General features: G+C 30.4%; 1 protein-coding gene across 2 annotated transcripts in view; it reads right to left on the reverse strand.

Moving 5' to 3' along the window:
• Nucleotides 1-8,963: 8,963 nt before the first annotated feature.
• Nucleotides 8,964-19,626, reverse strand: part of LOC119671755 (neurobeachin) — an 80,421-nt gene continuing 69,758 nt past the window's right edge. For both annotated transcript variants that reach the window (XM_038082520.1, XM_038082519.1), the window contains 6 exons: nucleotides 12,072-14,880; nucleotides 11,807-11,977; nucleotides 11,481-11,744; nucleotides 11,183-11,379; nucleotides 10,875-11,026; nucleotides 8,964-10,174 (listed from right to left, as the gene is read on the reverse strand). In XM_038082520.1, the coding sequence (XP_037938448.1) occupies nucleotides 10,084-10,174; nucleotides 10,875-11,026; nucleotides 11,183-11,379; nucleotides 11,481-11,744; nucleotides 11,807-11,977; nucleotides 12,072-14,880 (3,684 nt within the window). In that variant the 3' untranslated portion in view covers nucleotides 8,964-10,083. The remainder of the gene's footprint in view (nucleotides 10,175-10,874; nucleotides 11,027-11,182; nucleotides 11,380-11,480; nucleotides 11,745-11,806; nucleotides 11,978-12,071; nucleotides 14,881-19,626) is intronic.

Raw genomic sequence — 19,626 nt, forward strand, 5'->3', positions numbered from 1 at the left:
TCCTATACTGTACTTTACTTTTCTAGTGCTGTTAGTTGATACTTTGTCTTGTGTTCAGTGTAGTAAAGGTTTTCATTTCGTAATTGTTGAACGAATTTTTTTTTCACTTATGTGACTTTATAAATAAAAATATCTATGTAACGTCTTCATGAAATAGTATCTATTGAAAATAAAACATATTTTTATTGAAATATAATTCTAATCAAATTAAATTTATTTCAAAATTAACAACCTAAATAAGTTCGATATTAATTAAATATTGTTTTTGTTTTTGTATATATTAATGATTGTAGTGGAGCAATATTTTTTACTAACAAAGTCCTTTTAAATTAAAATTTCTAAACTTTCGCTATAAGGAGGGATATTTTACGCTTTGGCACTTTGCTCCTTTTCAAGGCAGCAAACTGCAAATTATGACTAAGAAAATTATTACAACACATATAAAGGAATTATGAGGAAGAAGTTAATGTGTGGACGTTTGTAATTTTAATAGAAATTATGTTACACAAATGGACGTCAGTTAAAGTGCTATCAAATTTTTACTACTACTTTTAATAAAAAATGAGAAACAAAACAGAAAAAAACCACTTCAAATTGAATAAAAGTGAAATGCGCCATTTTTTATTTACATTGCATAAAAAACTGACTAACTTGTTTCGTTTACTAGACTAGCGTATAATTCGTTAAGCTGCATTGCCCGCGTTCCTTTAACAACATTACTAGATTAAGAAATCTACTACTTTAGTAATTTTTTTTAGTATTTTTTCTTAAGGGTTACCTTTTGTGATTTTTGTTTTTCTAATTTTGGCCGCTTAGTTCCATTTTATAAACGCTTTAATTTAACAATTTATTGTTTTTTTTGTTTTGCTTTTTTACTACTTTTTTCTCAATGTTTAAATACTAATTAACTGTACTCGCTGTTTTAAACTATCTTTTATTTTTATAATTAATTAATTAATTTAAATTCTATAATATTTTTAGCGCATTTTCAAGACCACAAAAGTAATCGTTAAACGCTACAAAACATTTTGTTTGGAAAACTGCATAAATTCTAGCCTAAAAATTGTAAATAAAATTATAATTTCAATAAAATTTGCTTTAAATGATCTGTTTTTTTCTTAATTTTCAAAATAAAATACAAACATATTATTTAACTTCTACCTTGTCATTAATTTATAATATAATTGTTTCTTAAGTACTTCGTGCTAGTTTTAATACTCCATATTCCAGCTTTATTTCAATTTCTACATTTCGTCTGTTAGACGTCTGTTAGCTTTTACGTCTGAGGGTTGTCTCTATTAACGAATTGCATATTTTTTCAGGAAATTCATTTGTATTGCTTACAACCAAACCAAATTCAATTCTGTCTTTTAGAACTTAGTCCTTGATTGCCTGTATTTTATTGTAGTAGTTTAGTAGCGTTGTTGATATTCATGATGCCAACGATTGAAGTCTATATGGAACACAATGATAGAACCAGTCGAAAGTCCAGCCAAGAGATATCTAAAATGAGAAAAATACAAGAATATTAAACTATGTATGCAAAAAATTAATGAGCTAGATAGGCTCTAAGAAGACTTTTCAAGATACCATGGTACATTAGAACGAATGACATCCTCAGGGACCTCAAGATTGATCCGATCAAAAAATACATAAAGGATAGAGCACTGAAGTTATTTACGAAAACAGACAAGCTTACCAACACCGCATTATCGAATGTTAGAATGGTTACAGGCTCCTCGGAGAGGTATGCATATCTAAGGTCAGTTATTGTTTAGTCTGATGAAGTGATAAACAATAATCCAGTCAGGGTATTGAGAGGAGTTATGAAGAAACCTCACAGTCAATAGAGAGTAAAAACACTCAAGTGCACTGACTCAACTAGTCTCAACATAATAATATATATTATATAAAATATATAATAAATATAAATAAGAGATATAAAAACATTCGATTAAATTATCTATAGGTGTTTGAAATAATATTTTTACATGCAGATTATCATTATGAGTCTCATGTCTTAATTTCTTTCCATTGATGGTGTAGGCTGCAACATATCCTTTATCACAATTGACAACTATGAAACCCTCACGAGATATGGTAATGAGTTCAGGTAAGTAGAAATCCATAGGGAGATCAAGTGCACGTAGCAGATCACCAAAAGTCGTATGTATAAGTACAGGGCCATCTAATAATATTACAAAAAAAAACCAAAAAATTAAAAATAATATAAATCCTATCACAATCCTAAATAAGACATTTAAAATCTTCTTGAACTCGGTTCTTACTTGTTGATCCAGACACAACTAAACCAAGTTCTGCACTAATCACAGCCGATGTCACAGCCTGTTCATGTCCTGTCAAAGTGGCGCGTGGCATAGGCACATCCCCCTCGCCCACAATACTCTGCGTACAAAGATGTGTCAGTTATTTTATTACCCGAAGCACCACATATGTACCGGTTTTTTCTTCTTTTTTATTTACTGACAACAGCGAGAATAGCGGGAACCTCGTAAACAGTAATAGAACACTAAAGGCAAAAAAATCTATGTAATGATGTTGCACATCATTTACTCATACTTGGATACATTGAATGTCAAATTGCAGTGTGTCACCTCCCCAAAGTCATCAATGATGCAATAATAATCCAAATGGGATTTTTATGCACTTTCGTTTGTGGATATATTAAGGCTGTATTCAATTATTTTGACAAAAATTTTGACACATATATATAGAAATATGTGTTTATGCAAAGTATGTGTTGGCGGTGAGACTTATCAAATTTCTATTTGTTATTTTTTGGTCTTTAAAGTTTTATGGTTCGTAATTCATATAGTTGCTCTAGGAATTGCACTACACCCACTAGAGTTTTTGGATCTCTAGATGTCTCTACAAATAACTATAGTCCGATGATATGCAGTTTTATCGTATCGAGTTATTCTCCAAATCATTCTTCTAATTCTACAACGTAAATGGAGATATTTTGATAATCTCATTCATTTTCCTCCCTGTCATCTTATTTCAATTATTTTTCAAGTAATTTCGTACTTCTATTATTTACTTCTATTATTTAAGTTCCTTTTATTTTCTTTTATTACTGGGGATTACTACCGGTATTAGGTATATCTTCTAGCACTATTTTTTTCTAAAAAAGTACGACGAAGTACGATTTTCCTTGTGATTTTTCTTATAACTTCTGCTACTTGTTCCCCGTCATTAAATTGAAAAAATTTGAAAATTTCTTTTACCGGATTAAAAAACAACAATAATTAGGATATGATAATAAAAAAAAACAATATGATTTTAAAGAATAAATTGTTATTTTATTGAACATCTCGTTTTAAGAAGACAAATTAATATCTTGTCAGTATCAATAATTTTGGTTTTTGATATTTTTACATTCTTTAGTTTAACGATTATAGCGATTACAATAATTTTTAATATATTATTATATTCTGTGTACATGATTTTACAATATCTTTTTTCAATTATTTTCAATTAATAAATAACACCATCAGATAAGATTCAGAATCATGTAATTAATTTTCTAAAATCATGAAATCAATAAATTAATTAATTTGAGGAATATAAAATTAATTAATTTTTTTACTTAAATTATTAACATTATTTGCTTGTATTTACTATACTTATCGCTTATTGCTTATTGTTCACATGTCGGGTTCAAATAATACATACTCATCTCTGAACCATTCCCAACACCAGGATGCTTGGAAAACATCTTCGATTAATCTTAAAAAGGTAAGTGGTGGTGGTTGATTACTATATCGAGCTCTTATATTATCTTCATTAAAACTTTTCGAGTATTCAGTCGAGATGATGGCATCTGGATTGACACCATCTCTATTGTAATACTTCACACCTCGGCGAAGAAGCTCGATAAAATCATCCAAGCTTTTTCCCTTTCTTCTTAATTTTTCATTAGAAACAATACAAGTTCTTTTCTTACTAATTTTTTTGTCGTTCTGGGCCTGCCGCTTTTTGGGTTTTGAATTCTGTTCAGAACTTGAACTAGAACTTGTTTCTGTACATAGATCATGTTGAACAATCTCGAAACCATCGAATTCCTCTGAGCTTTTTAGTTCTGTACTTAATTGTTTCTTCTCAATTGTTTCTTCCTTCTTGACCTTCTGCTTCTGGGATTTTGGTTCTTCAAAAACAGGATTTAGTTCTCCTGTGCTCAGATCATATTCAATTTTAAGATTAGTTGAAAGACTGGGCAACTTGGAATTCAACCTTTCAATCATTTTTTCAAGGTCCGCAATTGTGAGTGCTTTAGACTCCTTCGTTGATTCATCAGAATCTCCAGATGTGTTGATACTTGAGGATGTTGCGGTTGAGTGCTTACGAAAAGATTCATTTGAATCCTTTGCCCCTTTATTTACTTTTTTTGCAGCTACTCGTTCTTCATACAGTTGTTCGAGACGTTCCACTACATCTTTTAGATCTTGAATATTTCTTGTTTTTTTGATATCTTGTTCATATAACTGTAGACCCTCCTTATCTAGTTTTTTTATGATTAATCTTGCCAAAACTGGATCTGTATCATTCAATTTAATACCCATTGCTTCAAGATCATGAATACATTCGATTGTAGTATCAATTAAGCTTTTCAGGGTTTCCACTGAATCACTTTTAACTGTCGGTTGTTCTAATAACTTATCTACTATTCTAGTAAACATTTCCCTTTCGTTTCCATATCTCCGACACAACAGATTCCATGCAGCGTCATAGTTTTCATGTGAGACATTAAGATGTTGAATTAATCTGCTTGCATTACTTGTTACTAAAATTTTTAGTCGATACATTTTGTCGAGATTTGAAATGTGTTTGTCTTTGTGGACTAATTTATGGTATAGATCATAAAATGAAGGCCATTTCTCTATCTTTCCTGTAAAACACGGAATTTCAATATTTTTAACTTTAAGCGAATTTCCGTTTTTTTCTTCGTTTAGTTCCCTTATTAATCTTGTTTTGGTTGTATTGAAGTCTTCTTCTATTTCAAAATATTCTTCATCTAGTCTATCATTTTTGTGTAGATCAATCTTATTATATAAATTAGTTATTATTCTGAATTGCTTTTCCAATTCATTTATGTGAGTACCAGTATCTTTATAGTCGCTCTCAATTAATTCTCTCATCTCCATTACGGCTTTTATATAGTTTTCAAATAATTTAGTATTATTGTCGCAACTAATTGGAACTTTCTCATTCACTGCTGGAGCCTTTTGAATTGCTTTCTGCATCAAATTTTTTAAAAATTTGTTCGCCTTACTCACATTTGCTTTCACCTTCGGGTATAAATTGGAATAAAGATAATTTTCAAATAATTCTTCTGGCCCGGTTTGTAGATTCTCGTTATTTTGTTGAAATTGACTCCATAGCTTCTGTACCTTTTCCATATGTTCTTGAATTGTATTTGTTGACAACGCTTTTCGTTTAGTTGAGTTAATTATGTATTCGATTTCACAATGAATTTGATGCTGCTCTTCATAACAGTCGTACTCATTCATGTTTTATTTTTATATGTTCTCAAACTCAGCGACAAATTTATCAATAACACACAATTTTAAAATCAGTTCGGTTACTAAAATGTTTTAGATCACAGATACACTTAATAGTAGCACCGAAATTTGAAAAAACTATTTGATGTTCTAACTTCGAAAATTGATTTTATTCTGAGTTTATTTAAAAAATCTCATCCTATTTATATGAATTTTCATTACACTAAATTAAAATGTATTCTTAGAATTTGGAATGCTAGGTAACCTTGTAATTGGTGGATTGTATTTTTAGGGCCTGTGCTACAGGACTCTAAAAAAGGTACCTGATAATCTAATCTACGTGTTTACCGCACTTTTGTGTCTGCAGTTTTGCGTCTATAATTAGGGACGACATTCAAATCAAACGCGTTCTCCTTAACCTTCAGTGTAAACTTAATACTACAATTTGTATTACCTTTAATGTACACCCAGCTAATCTATTTTATTCTACCCATAGTTACTATTCAATTTTTAATATAATTATAATTATTTATAACATAAAGAAAAACCACTTATTTTATATTTTTTAAACCAAAAATTTTCACTTTATTGAACATAATAATATTAATTAGCTTATTAATTAATATTATTTTATATTTTTGCCGTTAATTTTTATTTAAACTTATTAATACCATATCAATATGAATTTATGTTAATTTTTTTTATTATATTTTTTTATTTTATTTAGCTTTACATAATAATTTAGCAGTAATAATAATTTAAATAATTTTAATTAACGTTAAATTTAAATTTTATTTGTATTTTAAAGTTTGTGTTTGTGTATTTATATTTTTGCAAATAAATTTATTTATTTCAAGTATTTTTATTATTAATATTTAACATTATTGACAAAATATATTTTATTGTTAATGTTTTTTTATTTATGAACTATTTTGTATTTTGTAACCTTATTTCTTGTAGTTTTAAATTATTTTAAATATTTTTATTTTTATATAAACTTTTGTAGCATAAAAGCCTTTTAAAAAGTGACTACGATTTACGTTTATTGATTTATTGTGGTACTATTTTTGTGTATGTATGGATGTTTGTAAGTGTGTTTGTGTAACGCAGTTACTAAGTTTTTACTTAGAAGTATAAATGACTCTGTTTCTAAGTTATTTTTCCAGTATAAATGTTAAATCAACTTTTATCTTTTTTTAATAATTTTTATTAAATTTTTAATGATTCAATTTTTATAAGTATATGTGTGTGTGTATTCTATAAATTTTCTGTGCTTTAATAAATTCAATAATTTTTATTTATAATTTATTTCATATTAAATTCATAATATTTGTATTAAAACTTCAGCCATATTTTATTTTATACTGCATATTAATAAAATCTACGCGTTGCTCTTATAAAAAACTATGTGGAATATTTGTAATTATTTTATTTATATATATATATATATTTCTCAATAAATTTGTATCTGAAATAAATCAAAATTAGTTTAAACAAAATATATTTAATTTTTAGGCTGATTTTTTTATTAGCTGTATATTCAAGTTTATTTATTTTGTTATAAGTTTTTAAAAGACTTTAAGCTATATTTACATTATACAAATAAATATAAATCCTTCACCTTTTTTTGTTTAGTTTTTTTGTTGCAATATTTTGCTAGTTTTATAAATTTTTTAAAATATTTTACGTTTAGCTTTTTTTAAAATTGCCACAATTTAAAATATTTTATTTACTAAACTATTTACAAAATATGTTAATTTACTGCTTTGTTACTTTAAATTTAATTTTAAATATTTATATATATTATTTAAATGAAAACAATTGCATATTGGACAGAATAGTTTGTTAATTATATTTTTGAATAAATATATATATATATTTATATATATATTCATATATAATATAAAGTACATAAACCATATTTATTTGCACAAGAAAAAGTATGCATTTTAAAAATTCATACAAACACATTTACACATAAAATACAATTAAATACAATACAATAAGATATGATTAATAATAAAAAAATGTTATGAATTAAACATAAAATTATGTTGTGCACAAATTTAACAAATAATTTTTAGAATTTTAACATTTTTTTTTTTAATTTTTAACGTGATTACTATGCTGATTTTAAAACTTCTTTTTTTAATAAACTATAACATAAAATAGTTCATAAAAATTTATAAATTTTGTTTAAAGTATTCTAACGAAATATTAAATAATAATTTTATAATAATAGTTAAAAATTTTGGAAAAAAATATTAATGTAATATAATTAATATATTTAAATAGTTATAATTTTTTATAAGCAAATATTTAACGAAAACGTTACAAAGATAACATCCATTCTTAATTTCGTGTTAAGTAATTAAGGCTAATGAATACGATCAAGGACGACATATATTTAGTATAAAATTTATTAGAAGTATTTTGAAAAGGTGAATCAATCGAATACGTTATTAAGACATAGATGACATATGAAGCTAGAGGGACTACCTGAATAAATTCAACAAAAAAATTTGTGAAAAATCGACCTTCACACTTTGACCCATATGCCTTAAGTTAAAAGGGTAGAAACTCACTGAAAGTTAAAAAAATTCCATAAAAATTGGGAATATCGTAAAAGCAATGTATATATTCAAATAGTTAAGTAGGTTAGGTAGAGTTGAATAAATTCTATAAACTGCAAGATGTTGTGAGAAACCTTGTGCTCATTATAGAATCGCTCTATGATACACAACTTGATAGGTAGGTAGGTTTCTGTTATAAGTGTGGTAGGTAATATTGAGGTGACATCGATACAAGCAGTTGTGAAGGTTCGGACGTACGTGTATGCCAAAATTAGTTGGAGATAGATAGTTGATACACAATTTGATAGGTAGGTAGGTTTCTGTTACAAGTGTGGTAGGTAATATTGAGGTGACATCGATACAAGTAGTTGTGAAGGTTTGGACGTACGTCCAAAGCCAAAGTAGATAGATAGCTGTAATATTTGAGTGAAGTTTATCAAAAAAGTTATGAAAAGTATTCAGTTAATAAGGGGCAGAAATTTATTCTGTAAAATGTTTTGTTTTCAGATCGTTTCTGACGTGAAAATCTAAAAAACTGAATATGCCAGTAATGTTATTGATATTCTTTCCATATTTTCCTATACTGTACTTTACTTTTCTAGTGCTGTTAGTTGATACTTTGTCTTGTGTTCAGTGTAGTAAAGGTTTTCATTTCGTAATTGTTGAACGAATTTTTTTTTCACTTATGTGACTTTATAAATAAAAATATCTATGTAACGTCTTCATGAAATAGTATCTATTGAAAATAAAACATATTTTTATTGAAATATAATTCTAATCAAATTAAATTTATTTCAAAATTAACAACCTAAATAAGTTCGATATTAATTAAATATTGTTTTTGTTTTTGTATATATTAATGATTGTAGTGGAGCAATATTTTTTACTAACAAAGTCCTTTTAAATTAAAATTTCTAAACTTTCGCTATAAGGAGGGATATTTTACGCTTTGGCACTTTGCTCCTTTTCAAGGCAGCAAACTGCAAATTATGACTAAGAAAATTATTACAACACATATAAAGGAATTATGAGGAAGAAGTTAATGTGTGGACGTTTGTAATTTTAATAGAAATTATGTTACACAAATGGACGTCAGTTAAAGTGCTATCAAATTTTTACTACTACTTTTAATAAAAAATGAGAAACAAAACAGAAAAAAACCACTTCAAATTGAATAAAAGTGAAATGCGCCATTTTTTATTTACATTGCATAAAAAACTGACTAACTTGTTTCGTTTACTAGACTAGCGTATAATTCGTTAAGCTGCATTGCCCGCGTTCCTTTAACAACATTACTAGATTAAGAAATCTACTACTTTAGTAATTTTTTTTAGTATTTTTTCTTAAGGGTTACCTTTTGTGATTTTTGTTTTTCTAATTTTGGCCGCTTAGTTCCATTTTATAAACGCTTTAATTTAACAATTTATTGTTTTTTTTGTTTTGCTTTTTTACTACTTTTTTCTCAATGTTTAAATACTAATTAACTGTACTCGCCGTTTTAAACTATCTTTTATTTTTATAATTAATTAATTAATTTAAATTCTATAATATTTTTAGCGCATTTTCAAGACCACAAAAGTAATCGTTAAACGCTACAAAACATTTTGTTTGGAAAACTGCATAAATTCTAGCCTAAAAATTGTAAATAAAATTATAATTTCAATAAAATTTGCTTTAAATGATCTGTTTTTTTCTTAATTTTCAAAATAAAATACAAACATATTATTTAACTTCTACCTTGTCATTAATTTATAATATAATTGTTTCTTAAGTACTTCGTGCTAGTTTTAATACTCCATATTCCAGCTTTATTTCAATTTCTACATTTCGTCTGTTAGACGTCTGTTAGCTTTTACGTCTGAGGGTTGTCTCTATTAACGAATTGCATATTTTTTCAGGAAATTCATTTGTATTGCTTACAACCAAACCAAATTCAATTCTGTCTTTTAGAACTTAGTCCTTGATTGCCTGTATTTTATTGTAGTAGTTTAGTAGCGTTGTTGATATTCATGATGCCAACGATTGAAGTCTATATGGAACACAATGATAGAACCAGTCGAAAGTCCAGCCAAGAGATATCTAAAATGAGAAAAATACAAGAATATTAAACTATGTATGCAAAAAATTAATGAGCTAGATAGGCTCTAAGAAGACTTTTCAAGATACCATGGTACATTAGGACGAATGACATCCTCAGGGACCTCAAGATTGATCCGATCAAAAAATACATAAAGGATAGAGCACTGAAATTATTTACGAAAACAGACAAGCTTACCAACACCGCATTATCGAATGTTAGAATGGTTACAGGCTCCTCGGAGAGGTATGCAGATCTAAGGTCAGTTATTGTTTAGTCTGATGAAGTGATAAACAATAATCCAGTCAGGGTATTGAGAGGAGTTATGAAGAAACCTCACAGTCAATAGAGAGTAAAAACACTCAAGTGCACTGACTCAACTAGTCTCAATATAATAATATATATTATATATAATATATAATAAATATAAATAGGAGATATAAAAACATTCGATTAAATTATCTATAGGTGTTTGAAATAATATTTTTACACTTTCTATAAAAATTTTATGAAATTAAGTTACATGAAATGTATAGCATTCGCTAATAACAAGGGAAAGTTAATAAAATAAATATTTATTTCCAAGATCAAGAATACTTAACATAAAAATAACTTAAAGCCATAAAGTCAAAAATATAGTATGGCAATAATATTGTTAACTAAGATGGCAAAGAACTTTTCTGGTATAGAGGATATACTTACTTTTGATCATGCGTCAAAGCCAGTGAACGAATGGCTGCATTACAAGCAGGGAACGCATATAAAGGAGCTAAGTTAAAGGTACGCCAAACCTCAACAATGCCTCTATCGCCAGCAGTCATCAAATATTCACCATCACGCGAGAGCAACATGCACTGCAAAATACAAAAAGTAGACAAAGCATATTAAAATAAATTATATATTTAATCCGTATTACATATATGTACACATTTTTATATACATTTATATCTCTTTAGAAATTAATTAATATATAGAGAAACATATAAAACACGTATAGCATCAGAACTTACATGCAGATTATCATTATGAGTCTCATGTCTTAATTTCTTTCCATTGATGGTGTAGGCTGCAACATTTCCTTTATCATAATTGACAACTATGAAACCCTCACGAGACATGGTAATGAGTTCAGGTGAGTAGAAATCCATAGGGGGATCAAGTGAACGTAGCAGATCACCAAAAGTCGTATGTATAAGTACAGGGCCATCTAATAATATTACAAAAAAAAAACCAAAAAATTAAAAATAATATAAATCCTATCACAATCCTAAATAAGACATTTAAAATCTTCTTGAACTCGGTTCTTACTTGTTGATCCAGACACAACTAAACCAAGTTCTGCACTAATCACAACCGATGTCACAGCCTGTTCATGTCCTGTCAAAGTGGCGCGTGGCGTAGGCACATCCCCCTCGCCCACAATACTCTGCGTACGCGCATTCCAATGCCAAAGTAATACTGTACAATCTGCAGAACCAGATGCAATGTAACAATCTGAGGTTATGTTGCACTCTGAGCGCGCCAAGCAAGTAACAACTCCAAAGTGACCAAAAACGATTTGTACAATTTTTGCTAAACACAGAAAAATTGCACTTCAAAATTTAGTATTCCTAACATGAAATCTCATAACAAACCTGTTTCGGTTGCAAATACACGGAAGCTGTTATCCCAGAAACCGCAAGCGATCAGGAAGCGACTATCGACAGTCGTCACAAAGCAATTGGCGCGTATTTTCAGCATTTGACTAAAATTATCGCCCAAATGCCGACGGTTCATTGGATTGTTATGACCCGTGTTTTGTGCAGCTAATCATTAAGAAAAACAAAATGTATGAATAAGTTATGAGGACATAAAATATGCAAGAAAAAAATTTTATAATATTTTCAAATAACTACTTACACAAAACTGGATCCACCGTTAGTGGCTGATTGGATCCTGCTGTTTGTGGTGTGTCTGCATAGCTGGGACTCTGGACGGATGCGGTGTAGTTGCAATTCCAACGATTGACTGCGAACTGATGACCGGCAGTTACTGTTACCACAGATGGCAGCGATAGTTGCGGATAGGTATTGGCCGAAATATGTATTATCGGTGAATTTTGGTAAAATTTAAGCATTTGACATAAGTCATCAGGCATAGCACTAAACATCATAGGTGACAGATGCATTGCTGAACTACGTGGTGGATGTGGTTCCATCAGAAGCTGACTTGGTGTCTGTCCGAAATTGCGAATTTGATTTTCTACTGCTTCACGCATGACTGCATCTGTTATGCCATCTAAGTCCACACTGCCCTCATAAGTCAAATAATAGAAAACATTAGTAGCACGCACAGCTTCAGGTCCACGTTGCTTGTAGCCAAATATTATGTCGATCCATTGATGTAATTGGCACGAGACGAATTCCGATTCTAAGGCCATGCGGTTGATGCGCACAAATTCCTCGGCACTCTTTGCCCAAGGTGGCAGCTCCACATCGTTAACGAGTGCACCATCTTCACGATGGCCAAGTCGATAACCGGAAGAATTGTAAAACATTTCGGGTAGGAAATACCATTCTGGTATAAGTTCCTTTACATCCGAAGTGTCACGTTGGCAGTTTTTCCACGATAATGAAATGGAAGAGAATAGTCTATCTGGATAGTCAAATTTGCCACCTTGTAGCGCTAAAAACATTGTCGTAAATGGTTCGACACGCACTAGCCAGTTGAGAGTGAAACTTGAGGTTGAGTAGTGTGTGCCATAGTGGAATGGTGGAATGCTATCACTTTCCCAACTTTCATACCTTTCTTCAAAATATGCACGTCTAGAGGGATTTAATGCACCTATCGGTTTCGAGAGATCGCGATAATTCGAAGGTAAACTCAAGTCCAGTTCTTTTGTATCATAGTTAGTTAGCACCCAAGGGAATATTGGATATTGATTTAAGTCGTTGTATGTGCGCCCTGCAATCGTGTTCAGGAACATTAAGTACTCAAAATTCGATATTTCGCGGCGCTGCCACTTTTGTGTCATATTTGAGTTACGCATCAACTGACGTGGCGACATCATCGAAGCTCGTCTAGTTTGTGGTATGCCATACTTTATGCCAACACCAACACGTGGCAGCGCTTTAATGACCTTTTTGACCGTGTGCTGATCGGGGAAAGCGAATAAGATTGAAGTGCGACTGGCCAAGAAAATTTCCAAAGCGACATTTTGTAGCAGGTAACGCCGCGAGAAAATAGCACGCACTTCAGAAAAATACCATTTACCATGCAGGTGATCACAGTATTTTAACACTTCGGGATCAATTTTTTGGAACTCCAAGTGATCTTCATCTACTTCGAAGAACATTTCAGTGCTAGTAATGGACACAGTACCTGGTGCCACTATGCCAGGAGCCACGAGTTTGGCTTTTGTGCTTATATTCACAGGACCAGTTAGATCTAAATCTAGTTCACGATCTTCAATCAGTAACTCAGCGTCATCCAATAAGTCAGCATTGTGCTGTGTAGACTGATGTGCTCGCGAAACTGCTATTTGCGTGTGGAATTCATCTCTGGTTTGCAATATAGCATCTTCAGGTGCACCGTTTTCAAGAGCTGCTTTTAAAGTCGCTTGCGGATGTGATGAACCACGTGGGTTTTGCACCATGCGTTTACGTCTACGTGCGTCATCTTCCCAAGCGTCTAGTTTCCAATAAGTTTGCTTTTGCACAGAACCACTGGAATCACCCCAAGCCCCGTGGCGATTGCACATAATATTACGCACTTTCTCAAGCAAACGGGAAGCGATGACATTGTCGCGTCGACGAGCGGCAGTTATTAAGTGGTCACACATGCGTTCCTCTTCCCGGCGTTCTAACAATGTTTGCGCACATTGTGATTCAAAGTCAGCGTGTTTCAATACATCATCTGCACGCATACGATTAAGTATGAACTCCGCTTCATTGGCAACTCGCACGATGTGATCCTTCATAGCGTGGGAGAGTAGACGACCCTCATTAATTAATTCGATAAAGGCAAGTCCAGCGTGTTTTTGCAAACTATTCTGCCATTCTTGCGAGCACAATAACATGACCAACTCTACAACAGACTGTGAATTCTTAAATGTAGTTAGGCCTTTGCCTTCCATTAGCAACTCCTGGCCGTGTGAGCCTACCAAAGTTTTCGAAAGGAACGGTGCAAAATCAACCATTATTTCACGCAGCAACGGACATACTGGACCGAGCGCTACTTCTAGTTTTTGTGTTAAGCTAGCCTCTCGTGACGGTGTAGTCATAGGTAGTTGTGATACAAGTTGTGGTTTCATCGGCAAGTCATCGGGACGTGTACGTTGACTTCCATTGTTCGTCGCACCACCAGATGAAGAGCCATAATTGTCCGGTACTCGCACAACAGATATTTCAGAATCTGGTTTATCACCACGTTCATTTGCGCTATGATGATGTGTCTGTGTTTGCTGTTGTTGTGACTGCTGTGGTGCATGTGGCATGCCATCAAGACTACGCAATTTGACATCATTCGATGAAACACCGCTGCCTACAATCATGCCACCCACATTTGCTTGTACACCGGCATCTTCATTTAAATTGACATCTGTCCAACTTTCGTCATTCGAGTTTGTGGGTTTGTTGTCATCGACCATTATTTCACTCGATGACTCCACTTCAGGAACTTCATTTTCAGTTGAATTCATATTCAATGAGCCAACATCGGAGTCAACACTCTGTGGAATTGGAATACAATTACAAATGGATATTTCAAAAGTGTGCGTTATTGTGTTTGTCATGTATGGAAAATATTTAGTTAAGCCAAAATTATGTTCAAAATGGTGAATAGAAGCGACGGTGACAAGATGAGCCGGTGATGTTGATGATGGTAAAGTTTTTGAAGTGAGTGTATTTAGGGCAAAGTGCGTATATTGGATATTTATGTTGCATGTACATTAGGTGGTGACGTATATAAGAATGATAAACAAAAATTTAATATGAGACAAATTTTAAAACAAAATAGACTCTGAAGTTCGTTCGATAACTTCACACTTGAGATACATTAACAATGTATCTGGCGTGTGTATCTATTACTAGAACAATTTGTAATTTTCGTTTGAAATTGTTATGAAGTCACTGTGTTGTTACTTCAAGTTCATTGCAGTTAAAGACTTGCCTGCAAAATCATTATTCATAATTTAATTAATTGAAATGTTGGATTTTTGGATGAAATCCACTAAAATACAAATTAATTAAATTTCGATTATTCATTGCTAATACGAATTGATTACTCAAATATGCAAGAACTTCCGGTTGACATGTTAGCAAAGTAGAATTGATTACAGACTGACAGGCTGACTGATCAGCCGCAATGTAAATACTCGTACGTACATCAATCGAACATGACAGATATCAGCATCAGTTGCACATTAATTATTTATTAAGCAAATAAAATATGCTATAAGGCGAACTGTTCCTGGGAACAGCTAGAATTTGAATTCCACCAAATGAGACAAAAAGCCATAAAAATGTCATCATGCATTTGTCATTTACATAAACACGCAAACATATTGCAGACAGGATATCTGGATATTTGGCTGGACAGTTAGAAGGATAGCCAACTTGTCGTCGTTAGTCATTTGATAAATGCAAACTGTCAAAATGCCAAATTCAACAAAATGTCAATCAGATTTTAGGAAATAGAAGTAAAAACTTTTAAGTGATGAACTTGTTTTTTTATTTTATTAAAATTGAAATAAATTTGATATGATTTATCAGGTGAAACAAAGTGTCTGTCTGTCATTTAAGCATTCATATGTGAGTACATAGCATTGTTAGTGTGAGTTTATATGAAAGTGCTTGGCTGACTGCTAGGCAAATATGTAAATAATAAATTTAATTGCTATTTTAAGTCAAAAGGAGGACTTAAGCCCTTTCAACTAATCGATTAACATCACGAAGACAAATGCCAAATGCATTAATTACAACGCAAAGGTGAAAGGATTAAGTTTAAGGTATAATATTTTCAATTAAGGAAGTTCAAGTGATTAAATTATTATTTATTAATAAAGTACGTCTTTAATATACCACCCCCATGGCTGAAGTGATTAAGTGTTAGTATTGCCGTGCATGTTTATGTGTAATTAATAATTCTTGCAAACAAAAGCTTAATAAATACTAGAATATTTTTACTATTATTCTATCAGATACGTGCATATCATTGAGTCCTGTTTAATGATATTCACGTTTAAACACATAAGAGACGTACAAACACATGAATTGATTAATGTCGATACATTTTAATGACTGCTTAACATAACTTAACATACGAGTACACACTCTGCGCTTAATGCTAATGTTAATGCCAATGCTAATGCTAATGCTAATACTAATGCTAATACTAATGCTAATGATAACGGAAACGGAAACATAAACAATTCATTACATACTTAAGCTTAGATAGTTGTTTAGTGTTGTGTTAATGTTGTAAATTAATTGAAGTACAGTTTTTTTAACGTGTCGTGTACGTTTGTGTGCGTGTGTTAAGGTGTTACACATATTATTAGTTACTAAATGTTAGTGTGCTTAAGTACTAAATTTAATTTGTTAATAAAATCTATGTATCTTATATTTAAGTATTAAACAAAGGTGGACAAACGATGCATTGATTTTTGCTAAATTTGTGAATTTAAGTTATTATGCTTCTTCTATATTGGTATTCATCTTGACAGAAGTATTCCTGCTTTGGAAGTACCATAGGTGCCAAAATTGTGATTTTACAAATGGAGTCTAATATGATATATTGATATTTTAAAAGAAATAATAATATTAAATTATACAAAATAATGTCAACAATAAAGTAATATTTAATAAATAATAATAAATAATTATTAAAAAAGAATATACGAAAAGAAAGGTATGACAAAGCATATAAATAATCAGAAATAGATTAATATATATAAAATAATTGAAATTTAAAAATGAATATCTTAAATCTTTTAAATACTTTCACGAAATACTTGATATTTTTAATGTTGTAAATATTCCCTATTTTCAGCGGCTGTTTACCGATATCAGAAGTAGATGTATTGTTTTAATTTCGTCTGGAATACAAAATGGTTTAACAAGGATAACATATGGTGTTATAATATAAAGGTTGGTTAAAGTAGTTCATTTATACATCTCGTAACGTGACGGCATCGCAATGAGCAATAGACGACTTCGACTTGCAATAACTATTTCTAAATTGTAAAAATAGTTTTGAAGTTGTTTACAGCCAGGTCATAAATGACAAGTTTAATTATTGTTAATACCCAAGGCATTAGAGAATAATTGATTTTGAGTCCCTGCAAATAAGTACACAACATTTATTCCGCGATTTCCTTTGAAAGGCAAAAACTGTTAATTTGGAATGTTTTTCAAATCCCATCTTAAACATTTTTCATTGTTTCTCCTATAAATTGGTTTTAATTGCTCGTTATTCAGTTACCTGTTACCACTTCAAATGTTTTTCTCACAAATCGTTGTTGGGTTTTGTGGTAGAAATAAGTCATTAAGGGCTTAATTAATGAAATGTTGCCATACATCAATGAACTCGGAAATTGTTTCCGTACAAAATAGCCAATTTGCCAATTTGCAGTTCAACTTTTGATTTATTGAAATTAATTTGCAACTATTCGAATTCAATCTCGTTAACATTTTTACTTTCTTGAAGTCACTTGAGTATGCCACACATAAAGAAACAAGTAAATTAGCTGGGAATTACGACCACATTCCGACCAACCTATCGACTAACTAATTACTTTTGGGAAACTGTACTGCTTAAGTAATTGGATACGTTCTGTAGAAGAAAAGCTTCACATTGCATAAAGTTGTATAAGTGAAAGGTACTTAATTATGAGCCCAAAGCAGGATAATTGAAGTATGTATTGTGTTGAGAAGTAATAACGCAACAAGGTTTCACAATAAGACAATCTAGAGCAAACGAGAAAATATTCCAGAGAAAAATTGATGTATTTAAATTGTATTATTCCAAAAAAGTGGGTGTATCGAATATAAGCTAATTTAATAATTTAAGAACTAAGAAAATTTTATATAAAAATTGAATTTAACTTTTAACTCATGACTAACTCTAAAGTTATTATTTAAAAATTCATTTTATTTAGAAGGGCGACTTATTTTCTTATATTATATATAAAAAGCTCTGAGCTTTAAATTGAAAATAATTATAAATAATAAATTTAATAATTTACTTCCAAAAGTAACAGTTAACATTGCTTTAGGAATTTTCATGGTATTCTTGCAATTTCTTGGAAGAGATAAACTACATCGAAAGTATTACATCGTAGCAAGAAAAGTGAAATTGTCAGAAAGTTACTTCAACTAATTACTAACAGCAGCTCTACACAATAGAGATGGACTTAAATTTTACTAGAGTATCATATGTGCAGTAGTAGTTTTAGTTTTATTCTATATCCTTCTATATCCTTCATGAAACAAGACAATGGTAAATTTTGTAAAAACTTTACTAATTGATTTGATAATATAAAGAAAAGATTTTTTGAAGAAGAGAAGCATAATTTTACTAATTTTTACAAATATATTTTATTATAAACGGAAGAATGCATTTCATTTGAAAAGTTTGTCATCAGATGAATATTATTTTATAAAAATTTTATGGAACTTTTGCTGAACAAATTAGAGAATTCATTGAATTAAATATTTAATTTAAGAGCTTAACAATTCTGCTAGTTATTATTACCAATAAGGATAACTGAAATTTGCATATTAATATCAAAAGGATTATACTTCAAATCAACTGCAGATATACGAAAACGAATACGCAAGGAGTATATATTCTGCTAAAGAACATATTAAAATGCAAATATCTTATATTCCATATTATGTACATATCGCATAACTTCACAAATTTGTATCTGCTGCACTTGAGAATTATAAAATATGACATCATTCGGTGCCTTTAAGCTTTACTGAGATTTTCTTATACAAATACTTGACAAAAATTGTTGCAAATTGTATCAAAATTTGCTGAAGCGTTAAAAGCAAATTTACATAATAGTTCACATATAAGTTTATTATATAATAAATTTATTTTCGTAAGTAGTGCTCAGTTGATTGGAGGGAAGAAGGGAGATACACACTATCACTTTTCTGACATATTTTATATAGTTGTAAATTGCTCCTAGAAGTGGTGCTTGTAAGTGTAGTTTCGTTCATGTTTACTAATAACAATGAAAATATAAAGTTGTCAAGGCATAGTAAGGAATGAATATAATGGATATGTGCTAAGAAAAGAAATAGGAGTAGGAGAAGGAGAAAAAGGATGTGGATGTGGGCTTTTGGTCATTTGTTGTTATAGTCAAAAAGTAAAATCTAACTTAAGGCTAAAATGTTTCATATTTAATTCCTCTTTGACACAGAACTTTTTGAAAATAGTTCTTTATATTCTCAGATATGGTTTA

Source organism: Teleopsis dalmanni, chromosome 1, assembly GCF_002237135.1.
Source record: "Teleopsis dalmanni isolate 2A chromosome 1, ASM223713v2, whole genome shotgun sequence".
Taxonomy (NCBI): domain Eukaryota; kingdom Metazoa; phylum Arthropoda; class Insecta; order Diptera; family Diopsidae; genus Teleopsis; species Teleopsis dalmanni.